General features: G+C 40.3%; 1 protein-coding gene across 3 annotated transcripts in view; it reads right to left on the reverse strand.

Moving 5' to 3' along the window:
• Positions 1-20,022, reverse strand: part of LOC117405966 (rho GTPase-activating protein 31) — a 54,461-nt gene extending 34,439 nt beyond the window's left edge. For 2 of the 3 annotated variants that reach the window (XM_034922924.2, XM_034009548.3), the window contains exon 1: positions 19,153-20,022. In XM_034922924.2, coding sequence (XP_034778815.2) covers positions 19,153-19,252 — 100 coding nt within the window. In that variant the 5' untranslated portion in view covers positions 19,253-20,022. The remainder of the gene's footprint in view (positions 1-19,152) is intronic. The other variant, XM_034922923.2, reaches the window with a different exon arrangement.
• Between the last annotated feature and the right edge of the window lie 3,873 nt (positions 20,023-23,895).

Consider the following 23,895-nt stretch of genomic DNA (forward strand, 5'->3'; position numbering starts at 1 on the left):
CATCCCTTATCCTGTTCATTGACAATACAGTCCTCCCATGACCACCCAGTTCTGCGCTATTCCTTCTAAAGAATTCCAACGGCCTTGTCTGACAGGAAGTGTGAGACTGTTTACATAATCCAAATCCTCCTTTCAACGACAATGAACTTCTGTCAGCTTAGTCTGTAAATATATATCATATTTACATAAGTCACTCACAGATGCTGCTGTGTGTTTTATAATATATATGAGGTGGTCACTTGAGGAGTCTGGGTGAGACATGGTTTTGAAGTACTGATAATCTGGTACCTGTCCACATCTGGTACCTTTGACTTGAACTGAAAGCTGATTGACTGATGGTACCTGTCATTAATTCATAAAACAATTTTTAAAAATCAGTTGGTTTCATCAGTGCAAGTCAATGATCATTGTTACTTATTCATCTATTAATTATTTGCATTATTATTATTAATTAGTCATTTAGCAGATGTTTTTATCCCAAAGCAACTTACAGAGACTAGCTTCACGACTGCTGCTGCAGAGTCACTTACAAAAGGACCTCGGTTTTACATATTATTCAAGGTCACAGGGTCACACACAGTGAGTCAGCTGGGATTGAACCAGGAACCTCCTGGTAACAACCCCCTTTCTTTAACCACTGGACCAACAAGCCAACAAGCTATTTGCAGTGCTGCAATGTATGCCAAACCCTAAGAGAAGGCAATATAATTCACCCAATATAATCTGATGATATCAGTCTGTTGCTTGGCTGAATAGAAGCAGACCAAACTGCCATTAAATGGCTAGAGTTTTGGGGTGGGATCAGTGAATAATTGCATGGAAAATATGTGCAGAAAGATTTCAGCATTTCATGTCCTCTGGGGCTTTCCTCGGCTGCTCAAATTTATGAGCCCAACAATTACCACCTTTAAAGCAGTGTTGAGCACTAGAAATATGGTGCAATGAATTCTAAAACTACTACTTGGATTATACTTCAGACATACAGCAGAGGAAGGAGTGTGCAGCTGAGTGAAGTGGGGCAGAGTTTCCATACCCTACTCATTCATGCCACAGTCTCCATTCTAATGAGAAAATAAGGCAGAATGCAATAGTATAAGCAGGGAGGAAATGAACTCTGGGAAAATTCTGGTAAAGCAGTGGTTAATATAATAGCAGCTTATGCAGTACAGTCTAATTTTCCTATGGTAAAATAAATTCACCATCTGCTGTTCCCATTAAACAGGATATTGGGTAGTTCTGTTTTCTACCGAATTACTAGTATCACATTACATATCTAATAAAGAGGAAATTGTTGAGGGAGTTCCTGTTGCAGCAAAGGCAAATGTTACAGGGAACAACCTGCAGGATTACAGTATTTTCTTTGGTAAAACGTCATGTAGATAAACGTTTGGGTTTTGTGCCTGCTGCAGTGTAGTTTGTTAGACTGATGAAGGCACTAGCTGCATTTAGGGTGTGTCCCAGTACCGAACTATGTCTAAGGTAGATGATAAAAGAAATAAAAAAAAAACTACAATACTGAGGGTAGAATTATGACTAACATTAGTCATTGTGATGCCTAAACGTATCATTTAACTGTCATTTTGAATTATTGTTTAAATAATCCAAATGATGCAAACATTTTGCCACGACCCACCCATTCCCCACGCTACTCAGAACATCTGCTTACATGTTGTGTTGGAGGTATTTGCTGTTTTATGTACCAGGTATTTTTAATTCCATAATTAAGACACAACTGTTTTCCGTGTTTCATTGAAAGAAAAACAACTACATTTTACAAGATTTTCAGAATCACATTTTGAAAAACTTTTGTGAAGTCGGCTTCTTGATTTCTTATAGATTTACCTCACGATGTATTATTGAGTATACAAAGCTGTTAATGAACTGTCATACCCAATTTGGAAACATAGTCAGTCCACACTAACTGACACTTTTAGGTCCACTGCCATTGGTATTAACTTTAGATACAACATGTAACAGCTTGTAACTACCAGTTCCGATAGAAGAGAAAATCCCGGTATAAATAGAAGACAGGGGACACAGGAGACACTGGATTTCAAAAGAAATAATGTGCACTGTTTTTTTGTTTTTTTGCCATATGCAAAGGCAATTATAATATCTGTTAGATTTTTATTTCAGGAAGACAAATCAACAATACAATATCAGTCTGAGACATATCCGATATAGGTGAGTGAGAGGAGTGAGAATCTGAGCCCAGTCCGTTCTTGTTTTACGCCTACAATCATTTACTTTCACAGGAAGCATCCGAGTCATGGGTCCCTGAGGATGTAGACTATTGCACTTAGACTATTGCAAGCCCCTCTGCTTGTGAATTTTAGGAGTGTACCCCAATGCAGTGGTTTTACAATGATAATCCAGTGATTCTGTACTATAATTGCATGGGCCTCAGTGGTAATATCTTCATAGTTTCACATACCAATGGTTACACAATGTTATAAACCAATAGGCACTTGCTATCCATTTTTCTATGGTATTATGTACCCTAAATGTTGGCTTCCTTTGAATGCTGCAGGCTTTTGGATTATTTATAGCCTCAATCAGTGTTGCAGTCATGGGGTGGAGACCTCTTTAGGGAACCTGGTACAATACAGTACACTGTTTGTTTTGTGTAACTCTTTGTGTAGATGTATAAATATCTATATAATTGGTGATGAAAGTGGTTATTTCTGTCAAGATCTGAAAAAAACATTGAATTAATATTCTATGTGAATTCAATTTTTCATAATGGATCAAAATGGAACAATGTCTATTTCAAGCATCAGCTCTTTTTTTTCTTGCCCAGGTCGTTGTTCAAACCATGCTTATAATGAATGATTGAGCAGTCCAGATCCTTGTTTCAACCTGGTCTGTAATAGGTTAACTGAAGAGAGGTTTTCAATACAGAAATGAAGTCCCCTTAACTTAATAGCAATTACTGAGTTTGGAATTACAGGGTTCCAAGTACTATAAGTATAGTTTTGAGTAATCAAGCTGCAAAGTTTTCATAGACCACATTTCAGTAATATCTTTGTCTGTTGGTCAACGGCTTATTTTTCCACCTGAGATTGCCACCACTAACCTTCGACCAGATATTGTCTTGTGGTCTGGATCAGCACGCCTTGTTCACCTGGTAGAGTTAACAGTGCCATGGGAGGATGCTGTAGATGAGGCGTATGAGAGGAAGAAACTGCGGTATGCTCAACTAGCCACTGAAGCGGAACAGCGAGGATGGAGAGTTCGGGTTTACCCAGTGGAAGTGGGTTGTCGAGGATTTGTGGCACACTCTACAACCCGGTTTCTCAGAGACGTCGGATTCAGTGGCCAAGAGTTGCGTCGCACAGTGAAGAACTTATCTGAAGCAGCAGAGAGGAGCAGCAACTGGCTGTGGTTGAGACGGAAAGATTCTGGCTGGGGACAGGTAAGTAAGCTGGGCTGAGTTGAGTGGGGGACGGAGGGGGGTGATGCTGGGACGCCAGAATCACCGTCGAGCCCTCTTGAGGTGTCGTGGGCTAGTCGACGAAACACTGAGGATGGAAGGTGCCCACTTGAAAACCCCAGAGATGTACCCTACTTAGCTCAATCCAGACGGTTGTCATGCTGATGCGCTGGGGAGGCCGCACTTTGGTTGATCCCCGGAGCCAGCATCGCAGCCGTTGTGTGTGCTGATGCGCCAGGGAGGCAAAATAAGCTGATCCCTGGAGCCAGCATTACACTTCAGCCATTAACACCAGACAGAAGGATATCTACATCATCATATGGAAGGAAACGTAAATGGATGGAGACACACATGGATCACATTAGTTTACTGTAAAGCTACGTCTTAGTTGGTGCTTATCTTGGCGAGAGCCGAGTTCAAATCAGCATGAAGTTTTAACATCTACTCTCGTGTAATGGAAATCATGAAGATCTGGATACGTCCAGTGACTGCTGTGAATAGTGCAGCTGGCAACAAGGGAAAGACCTTGTGACAGCCTGGAGAGACAGCTGACAGGAGGAAAGAGACCCCATTGGGGCTGGTAAGGGTTAGCTACCCTTGTCGGCAGTATCCAGCTCTGTGTTTACAGGATGCTGGAGACACCCGCCCAAGGCTTCTAAGAAATTAAAGAGAAAAATACCCCTAGAGTCTGCGAGAGCGGGGGCGGAAGATGACTCAACGTTGGACAACACGGTTAACGACTTAGGAACGGAAACGGATATGAGTATGGAGAGTACTTCACAAAAGACTAGTTCAAGATCTGCAGTTAACAAAGACATGGAACTCCAGGTTTGTGTCTGCGGCTGGAGCAAGGCGACAACGGTCAGGGGTTTGAAGATTCATCAAGGGAGAATGAAATGCTTGAGGGAGAAGGGACAAGGGCCTCGCATTGATCAGTACTTCTTACGAAGTCAGTCAAGTCAGTCGAATGAAATCCAGCGACAGGAAGCAAACCACAGTTCGCAGGATATCAGCACCCCTGTCATAGATGTGAGGAGGACTTGCATGGACACAGTTAGTGATGAACCTAATGATCCTTGTGAACCCGGTCAGACAAACCAGCATAAGAGAGAAAAGAACCTCAACGGGCACAAGCCTGGAGTTAAATGGCCAAGAGCTTGTGAGAAAACTGCATGGGACACAGTAAACACAGATCTCTGCATCGCATTGGAAAGATTAAGTGGAACAGTTGAAAAGAAGCTGGATAAATTTGGGGACATCATCTACGCATATGGAAGTGAGAGGTTTGGAGTTGATAAAAGGAAGGAAAAAGTACAAACTATTCCTGGAAAGTCTAGACGGCAGCAGGAGATTGAACGCTTAGTTAGAGTAAGGAGACAGCTGAGGAACCAATGGAGAAGAGCAGAACAAAGTCAGAAGGAGGGACTCAATCTCTTACAAAAGGTCATAAAAGATAAGCTTGCAACATTGCGCAGAGCTGAGCGCCTACGGAAACGCTACAAAAAGAAGGAGCGTGCGAGAGCTAACTTTTATAAAGACCCATTCAAATTTGTAAAGAAGTTATTCACCAGTGAGAAGAATGGCACACTAAAAGCATCTAAGGTTGAGCTGGAGAGATATTTGGAGGAAACACATACAGATTCAAAAAGGCAGGAGCCTATGTCAATTCCGTCAGACATCCCACCTATCAATCCACCAGAATACCAAATGGAGGACTGTGCACCTAAGTGGAAAGAAATAGAGCAAGCTGTGAAAAAAGCAAGGGCTTCATCATCTCCAGGGCCTAATGGAGTTCCGTACAGAGTGTACAAGAGTGCTTCAGGAGTTCTACGAATTCTGTGGAAATTGATGAAAGTGGCATGGGAAAAACAGGTTGTACCAAGAGCATGGCGCCGAGCAGGTGGAGTCTTTATACCTAAAGAAAAAGATTCTACAAGCATCAGTCAGTTTCGTCCCATTTCCCTATTAAACGTAGAAGGCAAGATTTTCTTCAGCATTATTGCTCAGAGATTGTCAGCTTACCTATTAAAGAACTGCTTCATTGACACTTCAATACAAAAAGCGGGCATTCCAGGTTTCCCAGGTTGCTTAGAACACATCAATGTGATCTGGCAACAAATTCAATCAGCTAAAAAGGAGAGGAAGGAGCTCCATGTGACATTCCTGGATTTGGCTAATGCATATGGTTCAGTGCCACATGAACTACTTTGGGCAGCATTTGATTTTTTCAGTGTACCGATGACAATAACAAATTTAGTGAAAGCCTATTTTGGAGATTTGCAATTCAGTTTTTCAACTTCAGAATTCAGCACTACATGGCAATGCCTAGAGGTTGGAATAATGGCAGGATGCACCATTTCTCCACTGGCTTTTACCATGGCAATGGAAGTAATCATTAGGGCATCAAAATGGGTAGTAGGAGGAGAGCGCTTGGCTTCTGGAATGCGATTACCACCAATTCGAGCATATATGGATGACATGACAACCATGACTACAACAGTAGCCTGCACTAATCGATTATTGGGCAAATTAACCAATAACATTGAATGGGCACGAATGCAATTCAAGCCCACTAAATCAAGGAGCATCTCTATAATTAAAGGCAAAGTAGTAGATAAAACATTCTTCATTAATGGTGAGGCAATACCAACAGTGTCTGAGAAGCCAGTGAAGAGTCTTGGGAGATGGTACGACGGGGATCTAAAGGACACAGTTCGTGTGGGAGAAGTTAGACAACAAGCAGTGGAAGGGTTGAAGAGCATAGACAGCTGCGCTCTACCAGGTAAACTAAAACTCTGGTGCTTTCAGTTTGGTCTACTGCCGAGGTTGCTGTGGCCACTGACTGTGTACGAGGTTTCTTTGACAACAGTAGAGAAGCTGGAAGCTTTAATCAGTTCATACATCAGGAAATGGTTGGGAGTTCCACGCTGCCTCAGCAGAGTGGGACTTTATGGTAAAGGAATACTGCAGCTACCAGTCTCTGCTCTAACCGAGGAGTTTAAGTGCGCCAAGGTCAGACTGGAAATGACATTAGTAGAGTCACGCGATAAATGCGTAAGGGAGGCAGCACCTGTGTTGAAAACTGGAAGAAAGTGGGCGGCAAAGAAAGCTGTGGAAGATGCAAAGGCTGCCCTTCGAATTGGTGATATCATGGGACAAGTTCAGCATGGAAGAGGGGGTCTTGGTTTCAGTTCAACTCCTCCTACATGGCACAAGGCGGCCCCAGCTCAAAGGAGGAAGCTGGTAGTCAACGAGGTGCAAAAGCAGGAGGAGAGGATGAGGTGTATAAAGGCCATTTCCCAGGCCAAACAGGGAGAATGGATGAGATGGGAGAGTGTGGAACAACGCAAGATTGGCTGGCAAGACCTATGGTCAATGGAACAGAGCAGGATCAGTTTCCTCATCAGGTCAACATATGATGTTCTCCCATCACCACAGAACCTAAACCTCTGGGTAGGAGAGGATCCCTCATGTCCTTTGTGTTCATCACCTGCAACATTAAGGCACATTTTGACAGGATGTAAGGTGGCTCTTAGCCAAGGACGGTTTACTTGGCGCCATGACCAGGTGCTGCGATGTTTGGCCTTAGCATTGGAAGACAAGCGTAAAATGACCAATAAGTTGCCACCTGTTCCATCAAAACATTACACACAAAAGACAACATTCCTCCGCCCAGGAGAGCAACCACCAAGAAAAGGTGTTAAAACCAATCCTCGCCCAGGACAACTGGAAGCTGCTAGAGACTGGAATATGCTGGCAGATGTTGGTCAACGGCTTATTTTTCCACCTGAGATTGCCACCACTAACCTTCGACCAGATATTGTCTTGTGGTCTGGATCAGCACGCCTTGTTCACCTGGTAGAGTTAACAGTGCCATGGGAGGATGCTGTAGATGAGGCGTATGAGAGGAAGAAACTGCGGTATGCTCAACTAGCCACTGAAGCGGAACAGCGAGGATGGAGAGTTCGGGTTTACCCAGTGGAAGTGGGTTGTCGAGGATTTGTGGCACACTCTACAACCCGGTTTCTCAGAGACGTCGGATTCAGTGGCCAAGAGTTGCGTCGCACAGTGAAGAACTTATCTGAAGCAGCAGAGAGGAGCAGCAACTGGCTGTGGTTGAGACGGAAAGATTCTGGCTGGGGACAGGTAAGTAAGCTGGGCTGAGTTGAGTGGGGGACGGAGGGGGGTGATGCTGGGACGCCAGAATCACCGTCGAGCCCTCTTGAGGTGTCGTGGGCTAGTCGACGAAACACTGAGGATGGAAGGTGCCCACTTGAAAACCCCAGAGATGTACCCTACTTAGCTCAATCCAGACGGTTGTCATGCTGATGCGCTGGGGAGGCCGCACTTTGGTTGATCCCCGGAGCCAGCATCGCAGCCGTTGTGTGTGCTGATGCGCCAGGGAGGCAAAATAAGCTGATCCCTGGAGCCAGCATTACACTTCAGCCATTAACACCAGACAGAAGGATATCTACATCATCATATGGAAGGAAACGTAAATGGATGGAGACACACATGGATCACATTAGTTTACTGTAAAGCTACGTCTTAGTTGGTGCTTATCTTGGCGAGAGCCGAGTTCAAATCAGCATGAAGTTTTAACATCTACTCTCGTGTAATGGAAATCCCTGCGTGTTCATCACCTGAAAGACAATTCATAGATAACCATGGGCCCACCATTAATTTTGGGGGGATTTTTTCAAGGGGAGCTTTGCAGATAGAACCAAGCAACTCAACAGAGTCAATATCTTTTGAGGTACATAATTCCATTTGACATTAATATTGTTTTCTTTTCTTTTTTTTTTGAATAAACACAGAACTGATCATGTTTATCAACAATTTAACATTTCATTTATCTTATTTATTTATTTTTTTCCTAGAAAACATAAACAATACATAAAAAAAGGATTTCATTATGTCTTTTTTTAACAACTCATTAAAAACCACATTTACTCTCCTATCCATGGCAATTTCATCATAGCCTTTGTCCTAGTAGAATCTCTCAGATAGATAACATTTTTACAGCAACAGATCAACAAAAGTATTTAATTGTGGAGTGTGGAGTAGTGGTTAGGGCTCTGGGCTCTAGACTCTTGACCGTAGGGTCGTGGGTTCAATCCCAGGTGGGGGACACTGCTGCTGTATCCTTGAGCAAGGTACTTTACCTAGATTGCTCCAGTAAAAAAAAAAAAAAAACTGTATAAATGGGTACTTGTATGTAAAAATAATGTGATATCTTGTAACAATTGTAAGTCGCCCTAGATAAGGCCGTCTGCTAAGAAATAAATAATATTATAAAAACATGTTGTGATTTTTGTGTCTTTCATACAACACGACACGGTTGCTTCTATATAGCGCTCTTCATGCAGAGCGTCCCAGGGCTCTTTACAATACAAACTCAAAAACCCATTGGCCAATCAGTCCAGGTCAAACAAATCTGTTTTTAAATGTGATTTAAAAGATTAGATTGTGCCCTGCAGTAGTGCCATTCCACCACTTGAAAGGAGCCCTGACTTTATCTTTCATTGCTTCTGGTACAACACTTTTGGGATGATTGCCTCTTCCATCTGGTTTTGGAGTCCCTGTTATTGGACTTTTCTTTTGGTGTATATTCTGGCTGAGATCTACTGCACAGTTGATATTCTTTGCAGACCCTGACTCTACTTCCATGAATACTGAGGTACTTAAATGAACATTTACGACGTGAGATTTTGCTTGTTGTAGCTCTTACCTTGGTCTGGTACTCTGTGGTAGTAGTAATCAAATCATACTTTCTGTCCTGAGGTAAACTATAGTTGTTATATATTTTTCATGCCACTGTACTTGCGTGAATTCTCACAATCTTGAAATGATTTTACAGTTTTTGCAGCTATATGCTTTCCTTCCTGGCAGAGTTTCTTATTTGTAAGTGCATTCCATTCCTGTGGGTTTGCTATGGTCTTTTTGACCTTTTCTTATTAATCCATGCATCTAAATTGCTATGCGGCTGCATAGACCCTGCACTGTTGCAAAGATAGGTTTGCATTGGAATGCTGTCACTGGTGCCTGGGTGTGTTGACCCCTGCTGTGAGCCTCTGTCTAACTGAATCTGCTCTTTGATTTGACTGAAATATAAATTGTATGTATCAGAATGTTGTAATAATTAAAAATATAACAATCTCTTTTATAATCTATGTACTACATATACCTTGTCAACTTACAATATGGCATTCAAAAACTGAGGGGAAAGCAAATGTAAACTTAAGCTCTTTTTATAATTAAAGAGACTAGTACTGTATGTGAATATTTACTACTGTTATTACAGAATGAATGACTTGGGATAATAAGTCAGATTTATTAAACACACTTGGGACTATGCTAAGGTTTAAAACCCTGTAATTCCAAGCTCATGAATAGTTGAGCAATATCTGCCAATTCAACGTGTATGGTGAAAATAAATTGAAGCTCATCTAAACATGTATAAGGAAAGTAGACTTGTGTAAACACAGTCAAGAATGTTTATCTATTCCGTGACAGTAAACTCTGTTTTTCTTATTACCATTACTTTGCCAGAAAGCTGTTTCTCTTGCATTTCCAGCTCTGTCACTCAACAGGAGGCAAATCTCTTTTATATTTCTCCAGGAAGGTCCCAAGTCTTCGGTTCCTGAGGAAGTCTCACTCTCAGCGTCAGCCTGTACTGCTCCTGCAGACCTGCTTAAATGGCAGGACTGCTGACAACAGGCTTAAGAACAGCTGTGATTTCAAAACCTGCACTGCCAGACAACATCTCCAGACATGCCAGCTGGCATTTCATTGGTAGCATGACAAATGAGCACGAAATTATTTTTGTGACACTGGTTCTTTAACCCTTCAGCGCTGTATTTTATGGGTTTAAACCATTCCTAGTCAATAAAATCTAAATTGTTTGTATTTTTTTTTTAAATCTAATTTTCAAGGGTTTCTACATTCACGTTTACTGTTCTCTGTTTCCCAGTATGCAGCTTGGTGTAGGGATATCTACCATTGATTTGCACCTTTTTGAAAAGAAGTGCCGACCCATGGTGATATGCTGTAATATCAACACCCTCATGGGACCTGTTTCTGACCAATCAGGATAGAGTATTTAAAATACAATGTATTTGATTTAATGCTAGTATTCTAGGTTTTTTTTTTTTTTTGGTTAACCACTCCATAATTTGGTGGCTTGATTAGCAAGGCATACTTTTAAAACATTCATGTTTTTTTTTCTTTTTTCCTGAAGAGAAACGTGAGCTAATCAGAAAGGAAATAACGTATGCTTACTTTTCCTAGTGAGTTATATAAACAGAAGAACAAACCTATCTGGAGCACACCCATTTGTGTTGATGTATCAAGTTCTTGACGTCATTAGCAAAAGAGCTGTTGGTAGGGGCTCCCGAGTGGCGCATCCGGTAAAGGCGCTCCTCGTGGACTGCAGGAGGCGCCCTATAGCCTGGAAGTCGCCGGTTTGAATCCAGGCTATTCCACTGCCGACCATGGACGGGAGTTCCCAGGGGGTGGCGCACAATTGACCGAGCACCAATTGGGTGGAAAGGGCTTAGGTCGGCCAGGGTGTCCTCGGCTCACTGCGCACCAGCGACCCCTGTAGACTGGCCGGGTGCCTGCAGGCCTGCCTGTAAGTTGCCCAGAGCTGCGTGGTCCTCTGATGCTGTAGCTCTGAGGTGGCTGCATGGCAGGCCTGCAGAGTGAAAAGAAGCGGACGGCTGACGGCACACGTTTTGGAGGACGTGTGTGACTTCGTCTCTTCTTTTCGTTCCAGTCAGTGCAGGGGTGGCAGCGGTGAGCCGGGTTGAAACTAAATAATTGGGCTTTCCAAATTGGGTAGAAAATTAGACAAAATAATTGCTGATTCCAAATTTTGTTGTTGGTGTATGTGTAGTGGTGGTAGTGGGGGCAGTAACTACTGTTACAATGCACTTTCTGGTTGGGGTTTTCACCTTGAATTTCTGGGTATTTACAAGTTCACATGTAGACAACATGATAAGCATCATAAATTCTTAATTTTTGGACATTTAGTTTGGCTGACAAAACAGCCATTTGAAAGGTTATTTTAATTTAACTTCTCCCTTAGAAAATTGTAATAAAATATAGTAAAATCATAGCAACACAACAAGAAAATCATGGCAAACCATGGTAATTTATGGGAAAAGCATGGTTTAAATTGTATACTTTTAAAAAGTCTGTTGTAGAAAAAGTACATTTTGTGGTCGGGTAAATATAAATGTCTGGCTACAAAACAGCAATAGACCCACACTTTTTGGTTGAAAAGAAAAACAGGCCTGTTCCTGACCTGTTTCTTTAATGCATGAGCAATAGACATACACTCTGTTACATGGATCAATGAGCAATCATTGTGTCCACAGTATTGAGGTAGGACAATAATTAATAAAGAATTAGTGGAAAAACAAGCCTTTTCCTGGCCTGTTCCTTGACTGCAAGAACACATGTTATTTTCCGACAAAGGCCTCCGAATCATAATTCCAGTATGAAATTACTGTCCCACCAATACAAGTTATTTGTAACACCTTTCTGTCTAGTTCTACCTATTTATAAAAGATGATCATTGTGGCAGGCAGAAGCCCTGCTGCTGTAAATAGTGTGGGTGTGGGAATGTAAGGTTGGCAGGGATGGGGTTAAATCTGTCCCTGCCCGCAATCACAGGTGTGGCCATCCCTCAATTAAATTAGGTAATCGATGCTAATTGGGAAGTGGCCACATGTATGAAAGGAAGGAGAAATCCTTTGTTTGAGAGAGGTAGTTAGGAGAAGAGCTGGAAGTAGCAGGTTGCGCTCTCGTGATAGCACTGCTTGGGTGTGTTTCTTTTGTTTGTTTAAACGTTAATTTTGGCCCTCATGCCTGTTTATTTGTCTGTGTTGTTTTTTACAAAGGACATTACAGTTGTATTACACAGCCACCATTTTGTTCTTGTTTTATCTGCTGAATGTCATTTTCTAAATCTGCTGCGTGACAGCGTACCGTCTTGTTGCCAATTCGGCTTCAGCTCTGGGAAGTGCTGTCACAAAACCTGTTGTGAACAGTGATTTAGAGACCTGGATTAGCTATAGCTGCTATTTTAGAATTGCATTTCAGTACTAGCATGTCTGGCAAGCAATTTAAACTAAATATAAATGTGAATTCGGTCTATCATGTTTTCAGAAGCGCACCGTAATACGGATTTACTCAGTCCATGTCTGGAACAAAGCCTTAATAAAAACCTCTGTACTTTACCCACGTATCACTGGGGACGGGCCATTGTGAAATCCTCAAGATCACAAGTCTGTTTTAGTCTTTAGTGGTGCTCCCAATGAACCGTTTCTAATATAATTATGCTTTTCAGTCAACTTTCACCCTGACCTTGGCCATAACCCCTCTGCCAGCAATATAACATATGAAATGCATTGTACCCTCAAGACAAATATCAATACCATAAATCACTCACATTTTCCCATGGATACTTTAATGCTATTACACACAGACTAATACACAATTTCTCAGTTGAGTTCCTTTGAAGTGAGCATTGATATGAATTTGTGTTGATTCAGGGTTTAATAGCAATTAAGCAGGATTGCATTAAAATCAGACAATGAATTACGTTGTTTAAATGTAATTTAATCACTTTATGTTCAACAGTTTTGTGGGACTTTTGTATTCTGATTATATATATATATATATATATATATATATATATATATATATATATATATATATATATATATAAACAATTTCTTAGTTTGAAGGATGCTGTGTCAAAACTTCCAAAAAGTCAACTAATTCCCTGGCTGGTGACATATTGCAGAGGCAAACAAAGTGAAAAGAATTGTGTGGCTCTGAATGCAGTGTGTGTCTGCCAAATCATGAATACCAGCAGGGCATGGAGAAGCAATGTAGTTAGGGGAATAAATGAACAGTGTTCAGACAATCAATTGACTCTCTGTTGAGCAACAATACATGATTCTGTCAATCGGATTAATGGCCTCAGCCTTGGGACAAACTTGAGTAATTTCACTTTCTTGTGAAAGACAGCGGGCTCAGTCACTATGGCTGAGTGACATCACTGCAAATACTTGGGTCTAAGAGAGAAAGGAAGTGAGATGTTGTGAAGCTTATCAAAGAACACCATCTGCTCAGTTTGCCCTCCTCAGGAGATATCAAAGGGGCTGTTAAAATACCAGCCAGTGTCAGAGGAATGAAGACACATATCCTCATGTAAGTGAACGGAACAGGAAAAACACCCATACTGTACATCTTGAGGGTTCATATCCCAGTGCTGATCATCTATGGCCTTATTTTGACTGGTTAAAACAGAACATTGATTTGTTTGGCAGCGGTGGGTTATGATGGCATGAATTTTGTATGTGTTTTTTCCAGACCTGGGCATTTGCATGAAGTCAAGCCTGAGAGCAGGAACAATATGAGTGTGCGTCCATAGTTACACTGTAACAACAACAAACACTTGCCACAGTACATCTTAATATTCACATCAGAGGGCACTGGAGTTACAAAACTGAACCTCACATCTGGTGAAGAGCTTGAATTATTTGCTGCAATGAATGCCTGCAGCCTTGAACATCCTGTTACATATACAAGCTGGCTAGGAAAGCTCCAGTGTAAAATGTACTCTCTGTTCACAAAAGAACAAATGCCGTTCACTAAATAAAAGAATTTGGGTAACGCTGTTTGAGTTTGAGATGGTGATATTCAAGAAACTTTATTTAAAGGCTGTTTTCTTACGATTGTAAACTGTTTTTTTTTTTATTATTTGGGTTATTATAGAACAACATGACCTTTTGTAGACAGCTCATACTTACCATTAAGTTCCTGCACACCCATTCCACCAGCTAAAAAAGGGCAAACATTTTGTTGTTGTCAATACTGTGTGTGTAGGAACATCATTCCAAAGTTCATCTGTTCTCTTGTCTATTTTAGACAAGTTGCTCATAATCAGCCAACAAAGTCAACATACTTTAGATGTAATCCATTAATTCAAGATCACTTTCATTTCTGTATTTAAACTGAATTCAAAATGGATGCCAATGGAATTCTTCCGAATACATGCCAGTGATGTTAGCTTGGATTAATTAATGAATGCATTTATAGTACAAAAAGATTTAATTAGCTTACTAAAAAAATAATACACTTTGAATCTATTTATGTTCCCAGATTAATGAATGGTTCATATATCTACAAAGACAGTTAGAAAGACTTCTAGTTGAAACTTTGCCAAAGTATTTTCTACATTTCTTTTAATATTACCATATATACTACTATTGTTCTATAGTATCTACAGGCTCACTTGTGATAATCACAGACAACACCTAGACGACCGCAAAATCGCTTAACCTTCTAGCCTGACTGAAAAAGTCAAAGAAGTCAACTACATTGTGCCTCAAGTTATTGTCATTCTAGAATCAGCTGGGAAGCAGCATGCCTTCTGCAATGAAAGGCGCATGTTTTGTGTTATCAGCATGACATGTTTCTACCACCCACTTTACAAAAAAACTACCATCAAAAGGTCAACCTGTGCCAAAGATTTACCAAGAGCTGTGGAACATTACAGGAATGCATGGAAAAATTGTGGCTGACAGATTTCAGCGCACCAACAGTACTGCATAGCTCATAGTTTTGCAGATGTGTTAGAAGAAGGTGCCAGGCTGGTGAATGTTTGTGAAATGAATAAAGCCTGTGTTTCCTGTTTGAATTTTTTCATTTTTATTTAGTGTGCCCAATTATTTAGCCCACCCCCCAATTTTTACCTAATTTTGAACATCACCGCAGCAATTCCCCCACACAGCTCAGGAGAACTAAATGTTCAGCGGGCGTCCTCTGATCCCACAACCAAGCCAGCTTCCTCTGCTACACTCGAGAGCAACAAAGCCCAGCCCAGCAGGGATCCGTTCTGAGCTCACTGGGTGCCTGGCCATCAGGGTTCACTGTAGTGCGATGAGGAGAAACAGCCCCTGCCGGTTTTGCCTCCCTAACTCACGGGAGCGCCAGGTCAATGCTATGAAATCCCCAGCAAAGACCCACAACTTCGTACGTCAAGGACGTGAAGCATGGTATGACTCACCCTGCACACCACATGGCTGTATGTCAACCAGATGAGCCACTCGAGGCCCCCTGTATTTTTGAGTTTTATGTAAAGTCAATGCCTTGAAGGAGGGTTCATACCCTGAGTTAAGCCAAACCAAAAATCACTCAAAGTAAACAGATTACAAATAAATGGCGGCAGTTCCAAATATGATCACAATTTGAATTGTTAAAATAGGGAATAAATAAGACTCTTTGTTTCCCAACCCTAGTCGAAACAGCATTTTTACAGTGATAGAATGCCTGGTATCTCTTGCTAATTATGATTTTGTATCAGATAATTTCTTTTTTTTTGTTTTAATTCACTTAGTTTCATTCAGGAAAACTCATGTGATAGAGAACAACGTTTATTAAAGTTTAGACAACAAATACTACATTATACATATTTTCATTACATCTTTGGTCTTTGGCCTTGCCCTTCGAGGTACCCCTGCCCATAATTTAGTTTGCTGATAGTGGAGGCTGACTGTAGGGAAGTCATGGGCAGGGGGGCAGAATAGCTGCCCTCCCCTTTAGACGAAGCCAAAAAACAGGTGGAAGCTGGAGAGGAGGAGGCAAACTCTGGTGTACAGCAGGGATAAATGGATTGAGGTAATATATAAAGGCCTTTTTAGCTGATCATTGGACATGTTGTTTATCGAATGACGACTGAGATACTAGCCATTTAATGGACAACGTTCTCATAATGAGGGTGTCTAATATGCTTGATGTTTATGATTTGAATCTAGTTTAAAAGTGTGTTCCCTGCCTGAACCACCGCTTTGCTAAACATATCATTTCCCATTTCAGTCATCACAAAATTTTAACTTTAAAAAAGGAAAAGTTTACAGCAAATCCCTCATGTTCAGCTGGTACACCAGAGTGTAACCATTAACATGTCCCCCTGCAACACTCACCCAGTGGATGCAAAACAGATGTGATATTTCATACCTGTACCAAGTTGCTCTTTAACATTGTGGTGAGTACAGGAGAACCACAGAGCTATGAACACCTCGGGAATGGAGGTTGTTCGTAAGACTGAAATGATTTTACAATGGTTTTATTAAATGTGTACACAGTACCTGCTATATACAACCTTTAATCTGATGAATAATACAAGGATACAGCACAGTAATGCAATACTCATATTTTTGTGGTTTGAAAAGCTTTAAAATTGTACTGTACATGGGAAAATGCTAGCTTTAACTTACTATTCAAATTGTAACTGTAGCAAAAACACAGATTTAAACGTCCAGGAAAAGCTGGGTTAACGTAGTGCTTGTTTTTATTTAATTTTAAACAAAATGCATTCATTCACTTTGTTCAGTCACTCAGAGTCCTTTGGCTTGAAAAAATAACTTTGCTTGGTTTAAAACTAAAATGTTCCCGGTAAAATGGCCCGTACTTGCTTTGAAACCTGCCTCACACCTGTCTGGATTTGTTTGTTGGTACAGTAATTGTGCCTTCACCATGACCAGCACGCCACTTACGGAGTGCTTTATCGAAAATCTCATCATCAGCTTTGCGAAGGATACATCTGCTTTTACTGCTCTGCTGTCTTTCACCTTTGCAAATTGTAGGCGTTTTTTTCTTGATTTCTTTTACATATAGCTGACAATTTCCTGATACCATATTCCCATTGCTGAGTATGTTTAAAAAAATATTTGTAATGTTTTCTTTCAATTAAAAGTCTAACACGTTTGCATTCCCCAGTTCTTCCCAGCTCAGTAGGTTAAGGTTGCACTTTTTTAAACTGGATTCTGGTTGGGTTATCATGGTTGAAACTTCCAGCTAAAAGTGTGTTGCTCGGTTGAACTGTCAGTTCGTAAGGCTGGTGTTCATAACTGAGATTCTGCTGTACTGGAAACTATAAAATAGATAAGGTAGTTTGTCTTCTGCATGGCTAGCTTCTGTCTAGTTGTCAGATAAACAGGACTATGTACAGTACTTCTTGCTATGACAGAAGGCTATAGGGAATGGTCTATATCAAGGTTCAGAAGAGAAACTGACAACGACTAGTTGCGTCACTTGATCTGCCCTTTGCTTTGCCTGCAACCTTCTCCAACATGTGACTGAGTAAAGTGGCCTGTTCTACTGTACACAGATTCCATATCAAATTCAATAAGCAGAAGACACTTCTCTTTTGAGATGCCACTCTAGTTTCTGAAGCAAGGCATTGTTCTTGTGTTCGCCAAACTTTGTTGTGGATTTCCTGTCCTGCATCATTGTGTTGTGAAGTAGAAACTACCCTATGCTGTGGTAGAGTGTTCTGTACTCTGCCTTTGACAACAATATCCAAGAGTCTTGCAAGAACCCCCCATCCCCTACCCCATACCCCACCCCTACCACATACCCTATACCCAATACTCCCACCACCTACCCCTACCCAATACCCCCACCCCCTACCCTATACCCGAAACCCCCCTCCCCTACCCCATACCCCATACCCAATACCCCCCACCCCTACCCTATACTCCATACCCCCCACCCCTACCCCCTGCCCCATACCCTATATCCCAGTAAATCATACAGAAGCATGCTATAAAAAGCTAGTTGAAGCTAGTTGTAGTTTGGATTCAATAGACCTTATATTCCAGTCATTACTTAGTCATGTTACATATTTTCTTAGAGGCTAGACATCCGAGAGCTTTAAACTCTTTACAGGTCATCCGTTGTTATTATACCTCTGTGAGTTAATGATCCTTGTTACTCAATTAGTCAGCACCACTAAAAGTCTTTAAGAATAGATCCATTACAGATCAACCAATGCCTCTGTATAGTTCTGTATTATTAAGTCGTTGTGAATAATGTTGAATAATGTTTGTTTTTCAATAAAGTTAAGTTTCAATAAATTAAGTCATTTAGTACTGTACAGAACTAAGTACAGAACTATTTAGTACTGTAACAGAAAATGTACTGTTTAATGGAAATCTGCTCTTGTTGTATCAATAAGCAAAAAAATCCATACATATTACATTTCTTCTTTGTATTGAACCTGTCTATTGAATGAATTGATTTCATGTGAAATACTTTTACCAAACATTTAGGACTCTCTTGAAAATAAGATGTATCACAAACTTTCAAATATATAAAAAATATAAATACATTAATAAATTATATATATATATATATATATATATATATATATATATATATATATATATATATATATATATATATATAAATTGGAAACATGACAGTTCAACTGGAAAACACGTTAAAACTGTGGACAAGCAAGAATGGTAAACAGGTATAAAGCACCCTGAACTGACACTGTACCTAAGCACTTTAAGATCCCACTTGCCTCGACTTACTAAAAACTAAAAAAAGTTTTATCTATTTCTGGAACATCTGATGTAATAGGAGCATCACTTCCGGGAGCATTACTGTTGCCACTAAGATGTCTGTCAAAAATCAGAAACTGAATATGAGTAGTTATAATAACAGACAGAAGTAATTTAAATATGACTTAATTCTAATATCTGATGCATGTCATTTTTGTGACAGCATCAATATAGCATCTCTGTTATACTGTTTTGTACTGCTCAATACTATATTAAAAGTTGAAGAAAGTTCTCACTTCCATGCAAAAGCAGACTGAACTGATAAGAAACAGACATTTTAAAGTGTCTTACCATCTTGTCCAGAGCTCTGTAAGTATTCGGTCAGGTCGCATCCAAAAGCACTCACAATCCCTTTCCTTTTAGATTTCTGCTTTGCTGCCTTGTTCTTCATGAGGGATCCCTGTAAACTCCAGACAAACTTCTGTTCAAAAAATCTGTAACATCAAAAACTTGACCATTGGTCTTCAGAAAGATGAAAACAATATCAGCAATTCCACATCAGCTGCAGAGATAAATTTGGCTTTACATCCTGACAGGTATAGCACACAGCCATCAAGTTGTCACAAGCCTGCATGAAATATCCCAGCATTGCCGCTGTGTCCCACAAAAAAAAAATCCTCTCCCCCTTTAGCTGCTCTTTGCTGGTAAGCTCACAGACTTTGGCAGTCCATTCTGAAATAAAAGGAACATTCCAGAATGAGTTGTGTCTGTTCGTCAAGCTTCTGAGCAGCAGAAAGTGGTAGCAGCAGTAGAATGATTTAAGTTTTCCTTTTTTCACTCACTTCTCTTTGGTTTTCTCTTACTCTCCTCCTCCCTGCACCAGCTCACTGGTCTACGGGCTTGCGCCTCAGGAAATGCAGTAACCGAGGAAGTGAGCCAAAGGGATGGTATTTAATTTTTTGCTGTTTGCTGTAGCCAGAGTCTTGTTTGAAGGTTGTTTGTGGTGGTAGTGGTACTTGCCGGTTGACCAACTAGTGGTGGAGTCTGGTGTGTCAGGATTCAGGAGGGAGGCATAAGGGGGTGCTGGGGTCAGTAGTTGCTCTCCTATTCTAGAGATAACGGTTCCTGCTCTTTCTTAGCAATGGCCCTGACAGGAAATCTGCTCTCAGCCTGCCCCGCTGCTCCCGACCTACACCATTTCCTGTGGCACAAAGAGCCTTGTTTAAAAAAAACAGTCAGGGCCGACTGGAGAAAGGCAGGGAGGAGGGAGGGGGGAGGTTGGAAGAAAAACGTATGGTTCTTGTTAACTGCTTTCTTGCTGACTCTTTTTTTTTCTCTTCTCAAGAAAGTCATGCTGACCGAAGCCTCAGTGTTTACACTCCCCTAAAGGTCTGAGGCTTTTCCTGCCAATTCTAATACTAAGGGATTTAGCCAGCTAAAAACCCTGTGTTGCTGTGTTTTCTGTTCTTGAATCATTCAGAGAAACAAATAGGCTCAAACAATAAGGCTTTGTTTAGGGTGAAGTAAAACACACACACACACACACACACACACATATAATAGTTACTTTAAAACACAATGTTTCACATAGCCATTGAAACTGCATACCAGTATGTTTTATGTTACACCTTGTTATCTATTACATGTATCTCCTGCAGTCACCTACAGTATTATTAGTCAGAAAATAGTTGTATAAACATGCACAAGTGTATATCATCGATTGTTATCTATAGATTTGACAAATCACTTACTCTACTTAAGAGGTCAGGGGTTACTTGAGTCTTAATGTAGTCTGTCCTCAAAGTCCCTTATCAGCATTCTGTCAAATGTCAGGCTAATTTACACACCTCTATGGTTCTACAAACATTTCAAGAGCTAATAAGATTGCTCGTCCTTTCATCATCATCATATTTAATACACACAGGTGCTGCAGGTCCAGCAATGGTAGCCCTAGTGTCAGATTTAATAAAGACAAAACGAAACAAAACAAAGCTAAGAAATAAAAGTTTACCACACAAGGCAAGCACTTGCCTCACTAAAAGAGACGCCCTGCTCCAGGAACCTACTCGATAAAACCCTCACTATACTGGTTTGGGATCAAATCCCCTAAACTGACCTACTTAATTCCCAGCATCCTGCCAGCGACTCTGGCTTCTTCCGACTGCCCTGGCTGGGCAACGCCTTCACAAGCACCGTCTTGGAGTGGAAATGATTCGTGGAGTAGTAATTTTCTTCAGGAGTGGAAGCTCTCCTCCTCAATGTAAACCAACCAAGCACCTGGCTGTGTGGCCATGGCAGTGCAGTTGCCTAAAGCTGTGGCACAGATGCTTTTTGAGCTGCGCGTAGGCTCCCTGGGCACGCCCCCTGGCCAATCAGGACCTCCCGATCAGGTCAGTGCCGGGCGAACCTTCCTGCTCAAATGGTTGCCTAGCAACATGTCTCCTGTTATGCATCCCACCTACTTTCACAAAAGCACACATCCGCGCAAAAACCAGCAACAGGGTCCTCCCTGTCACACTGTCTTTTATGCACTTCAATCTGTTTAGATTTCAGACTGCCCATGTTGCCCATTTCAATTGATTAAATCAAGTCTGCAGTTCCTGAAACCTTTGTCAACTGTTTTAAAGAGGGGTTCTGAATGTATTCTAATTTTTTCAAAGGACTGTTTACCCAAGGGAAATGTGTATAAACAATCATCCAAAACAGTATTTAAAAAAAAAACTGCCCTTTTAAAAACTTTAAAATTTTGTGACATTATCAGTGGTTTTGTAACTTCAAAAGTCACACAGAAAAAAATAAACAGTGTTGAAATGGTTAATGTGAAGGTCTGTGGGAGGAGTGTTCGTGTGAGCCATATGTTTTCCTATACTGTCTTCCTGTTTACTGGCCTTGCTGGCAGAACATTCTATAAATGGCCTTTCTCTGATAAGTGGACTTAGTAAAAACAACAGTGAAAGGGAAGATTGACAAAACCTGTGACGATAATAAAAAAAATAGTATCTCCTATGGTTCTTAGTGTCATAGTGCCCTGCCTCTATCCAATCCATCTTCTTAAATATCTTTGGTCATTTATTTATTTATTTATTTAGGCAAAATCCCACTGTTACTTCCAATCCATCTTCTTAAATGTGTATTGCTAACTGTTAGTTACATTTAGGCTTCTCTGCTGGACAAGTCCCACAGGTTTAGTAGTAATGTAGCTGAACCAAGCCTGCTGCTGACTGAATAAATCACCTGATGACTCAAGTGCCAAAAAGCATCTAATAGGGTTGTGCTACACACCTTGGCAAAATAATGTTAGCAAAGCAAACATTCCACTTGACAAAAGAAAGACCACTCAACATTGTAACAGGGCAGTTACAAGTTTCTTATGGAAGATGACAATGGGATGAAAGAATGGGAGTGATGTTTGTTAAAACACCTTCATACTGGATGACACAATATATAGGTGTATAAAGAACAAGAATTGTATGACACTCAAGCTGTAGGAATATCAGGTGGAGCCAATTGGAATTGGGTTTTGTTTGTATGTTAACTTAGATAAACTTTCATAAAAACACTTTCTTCCTCCTTTATTTTTTTATTTCTTCATAGTGTTAACAGGGCTGGTAAATAATGGGTTTGGGAGATGGCCAATGCGTCTCAGCTTTATTACTGTGGTTTACTGGGTTCCAGGCAGAAAAAGCTAGTCACTCTTTCTAATACTCATCCACCCACCCAAACCCAAGGAATCAGACTACATTTTTTAAGCTCAGACAGAACCCATATACACTAAAATTCGGCATGATTTGCCTTTTAGATTCAGGTTTGTGCACGTGCCTTGGCCATTCTTTATAATGTGTGACTCTTATTGTAAATAAAGAAAAGCATATTTTATAATTTCAGTAGAATTTAACAATATAAACTAACAAGTCTTAGTCTACAGCTATGACCAAACATTTAGCATCACCTAGAATTTTAGGATTGAGACATAATTAAAAACTAACATAATTTAGAACTTGTATTTAACATCATCTAATCAAAGAAACTACAAAATGATACACAAAAGTCTACTGCAAGCCATAATAGTAGTACAGTATTTCATGTTAATGTGGGGACGTATAACACTAGTTTTCGGAACCCCTCTACTTACTCTTTAACTGTGGTCCTCATTTTGTCCTAATGAACACATTAAACTAGGCCTCTAAGGTGTTCCTTTGTGTAGTGCCAAGTTTCCTAACTGCCTCCTCTAAGCCTCCTGATAGAAAAACACAGCTGATTTGAAAGTCAGTGCAGTGGCTGACTAGGCACATAAGAGCTCTAAACAGCCCAGACCTCTGATCCTCTGAACACGCAGATGAAATCTAGGACAGCCAATACTTACGAGATCTTTGCAGTTTACTTTCCTAAAAAGTTGTCAGGATGTTAACAATGACAGAAAAATTACAGGTACGTTATTTAAACAGTTGTAGACACACGTGGGGACGTGTAACGCGATATTTTTCTGCTTTTTAAAAAAATCGGGTAGAATTATTTAATGAAAAAATCGGGTGAAATCGAGTGGATTTTTTTATATGTAATCAAGAAAGAATAAATACTCGGGTAGGAAATGGGTTTTATTTAGAAAGAAATAAACAAATGCTTAAACACAAGTTTAAATCCCCAACATATGTATATTTCCACACATTGGGGTATGTAAACTTTTGACGACATCTATCTCTCTCCGCTGTCTCTCTCTCTTTCTCTCACTCTCACACACACATACTGTATATAAGGCATTTCTCCGTTCCAATCAAGTTTTATTTTGTAGTGGAGTTGCAAGTATAATTGCACACAGAACATACAGGAAAACTAAACAACTTTACTCCATGCTGTTTTACAAAGAGAAACGATCAACTGTTACATCTAAATGCTCTTGGCTTAAACACACAATCATAAAACAAATAACTGGGAAGAAAAGTGTGCAAAAAAAGCAAAAATCTGTATTGCTGTAATTTTGAATAAATATATATATATATATATATATATATATATATATATATATATATATATATATATATATATATATATACATTTTTCTAATAGGTAAATCAGCTTACCGTCATCGGCGCCAAT

This window comes from Acipenser ruthenus, chromosome 8 (assembly GCF_902713425.1).
Source record: "Acipenser ruthenus chromosome 8, fAciRut3.2 maternal haplotype, whole genome shotgun sequence".
Lineage (NCBI taxonomy): Eukaryota > Metazoa > Chordata > Actinopteri > Acipenseriformes > Acipenseridae > Acipenser > Acipenser ruthenus.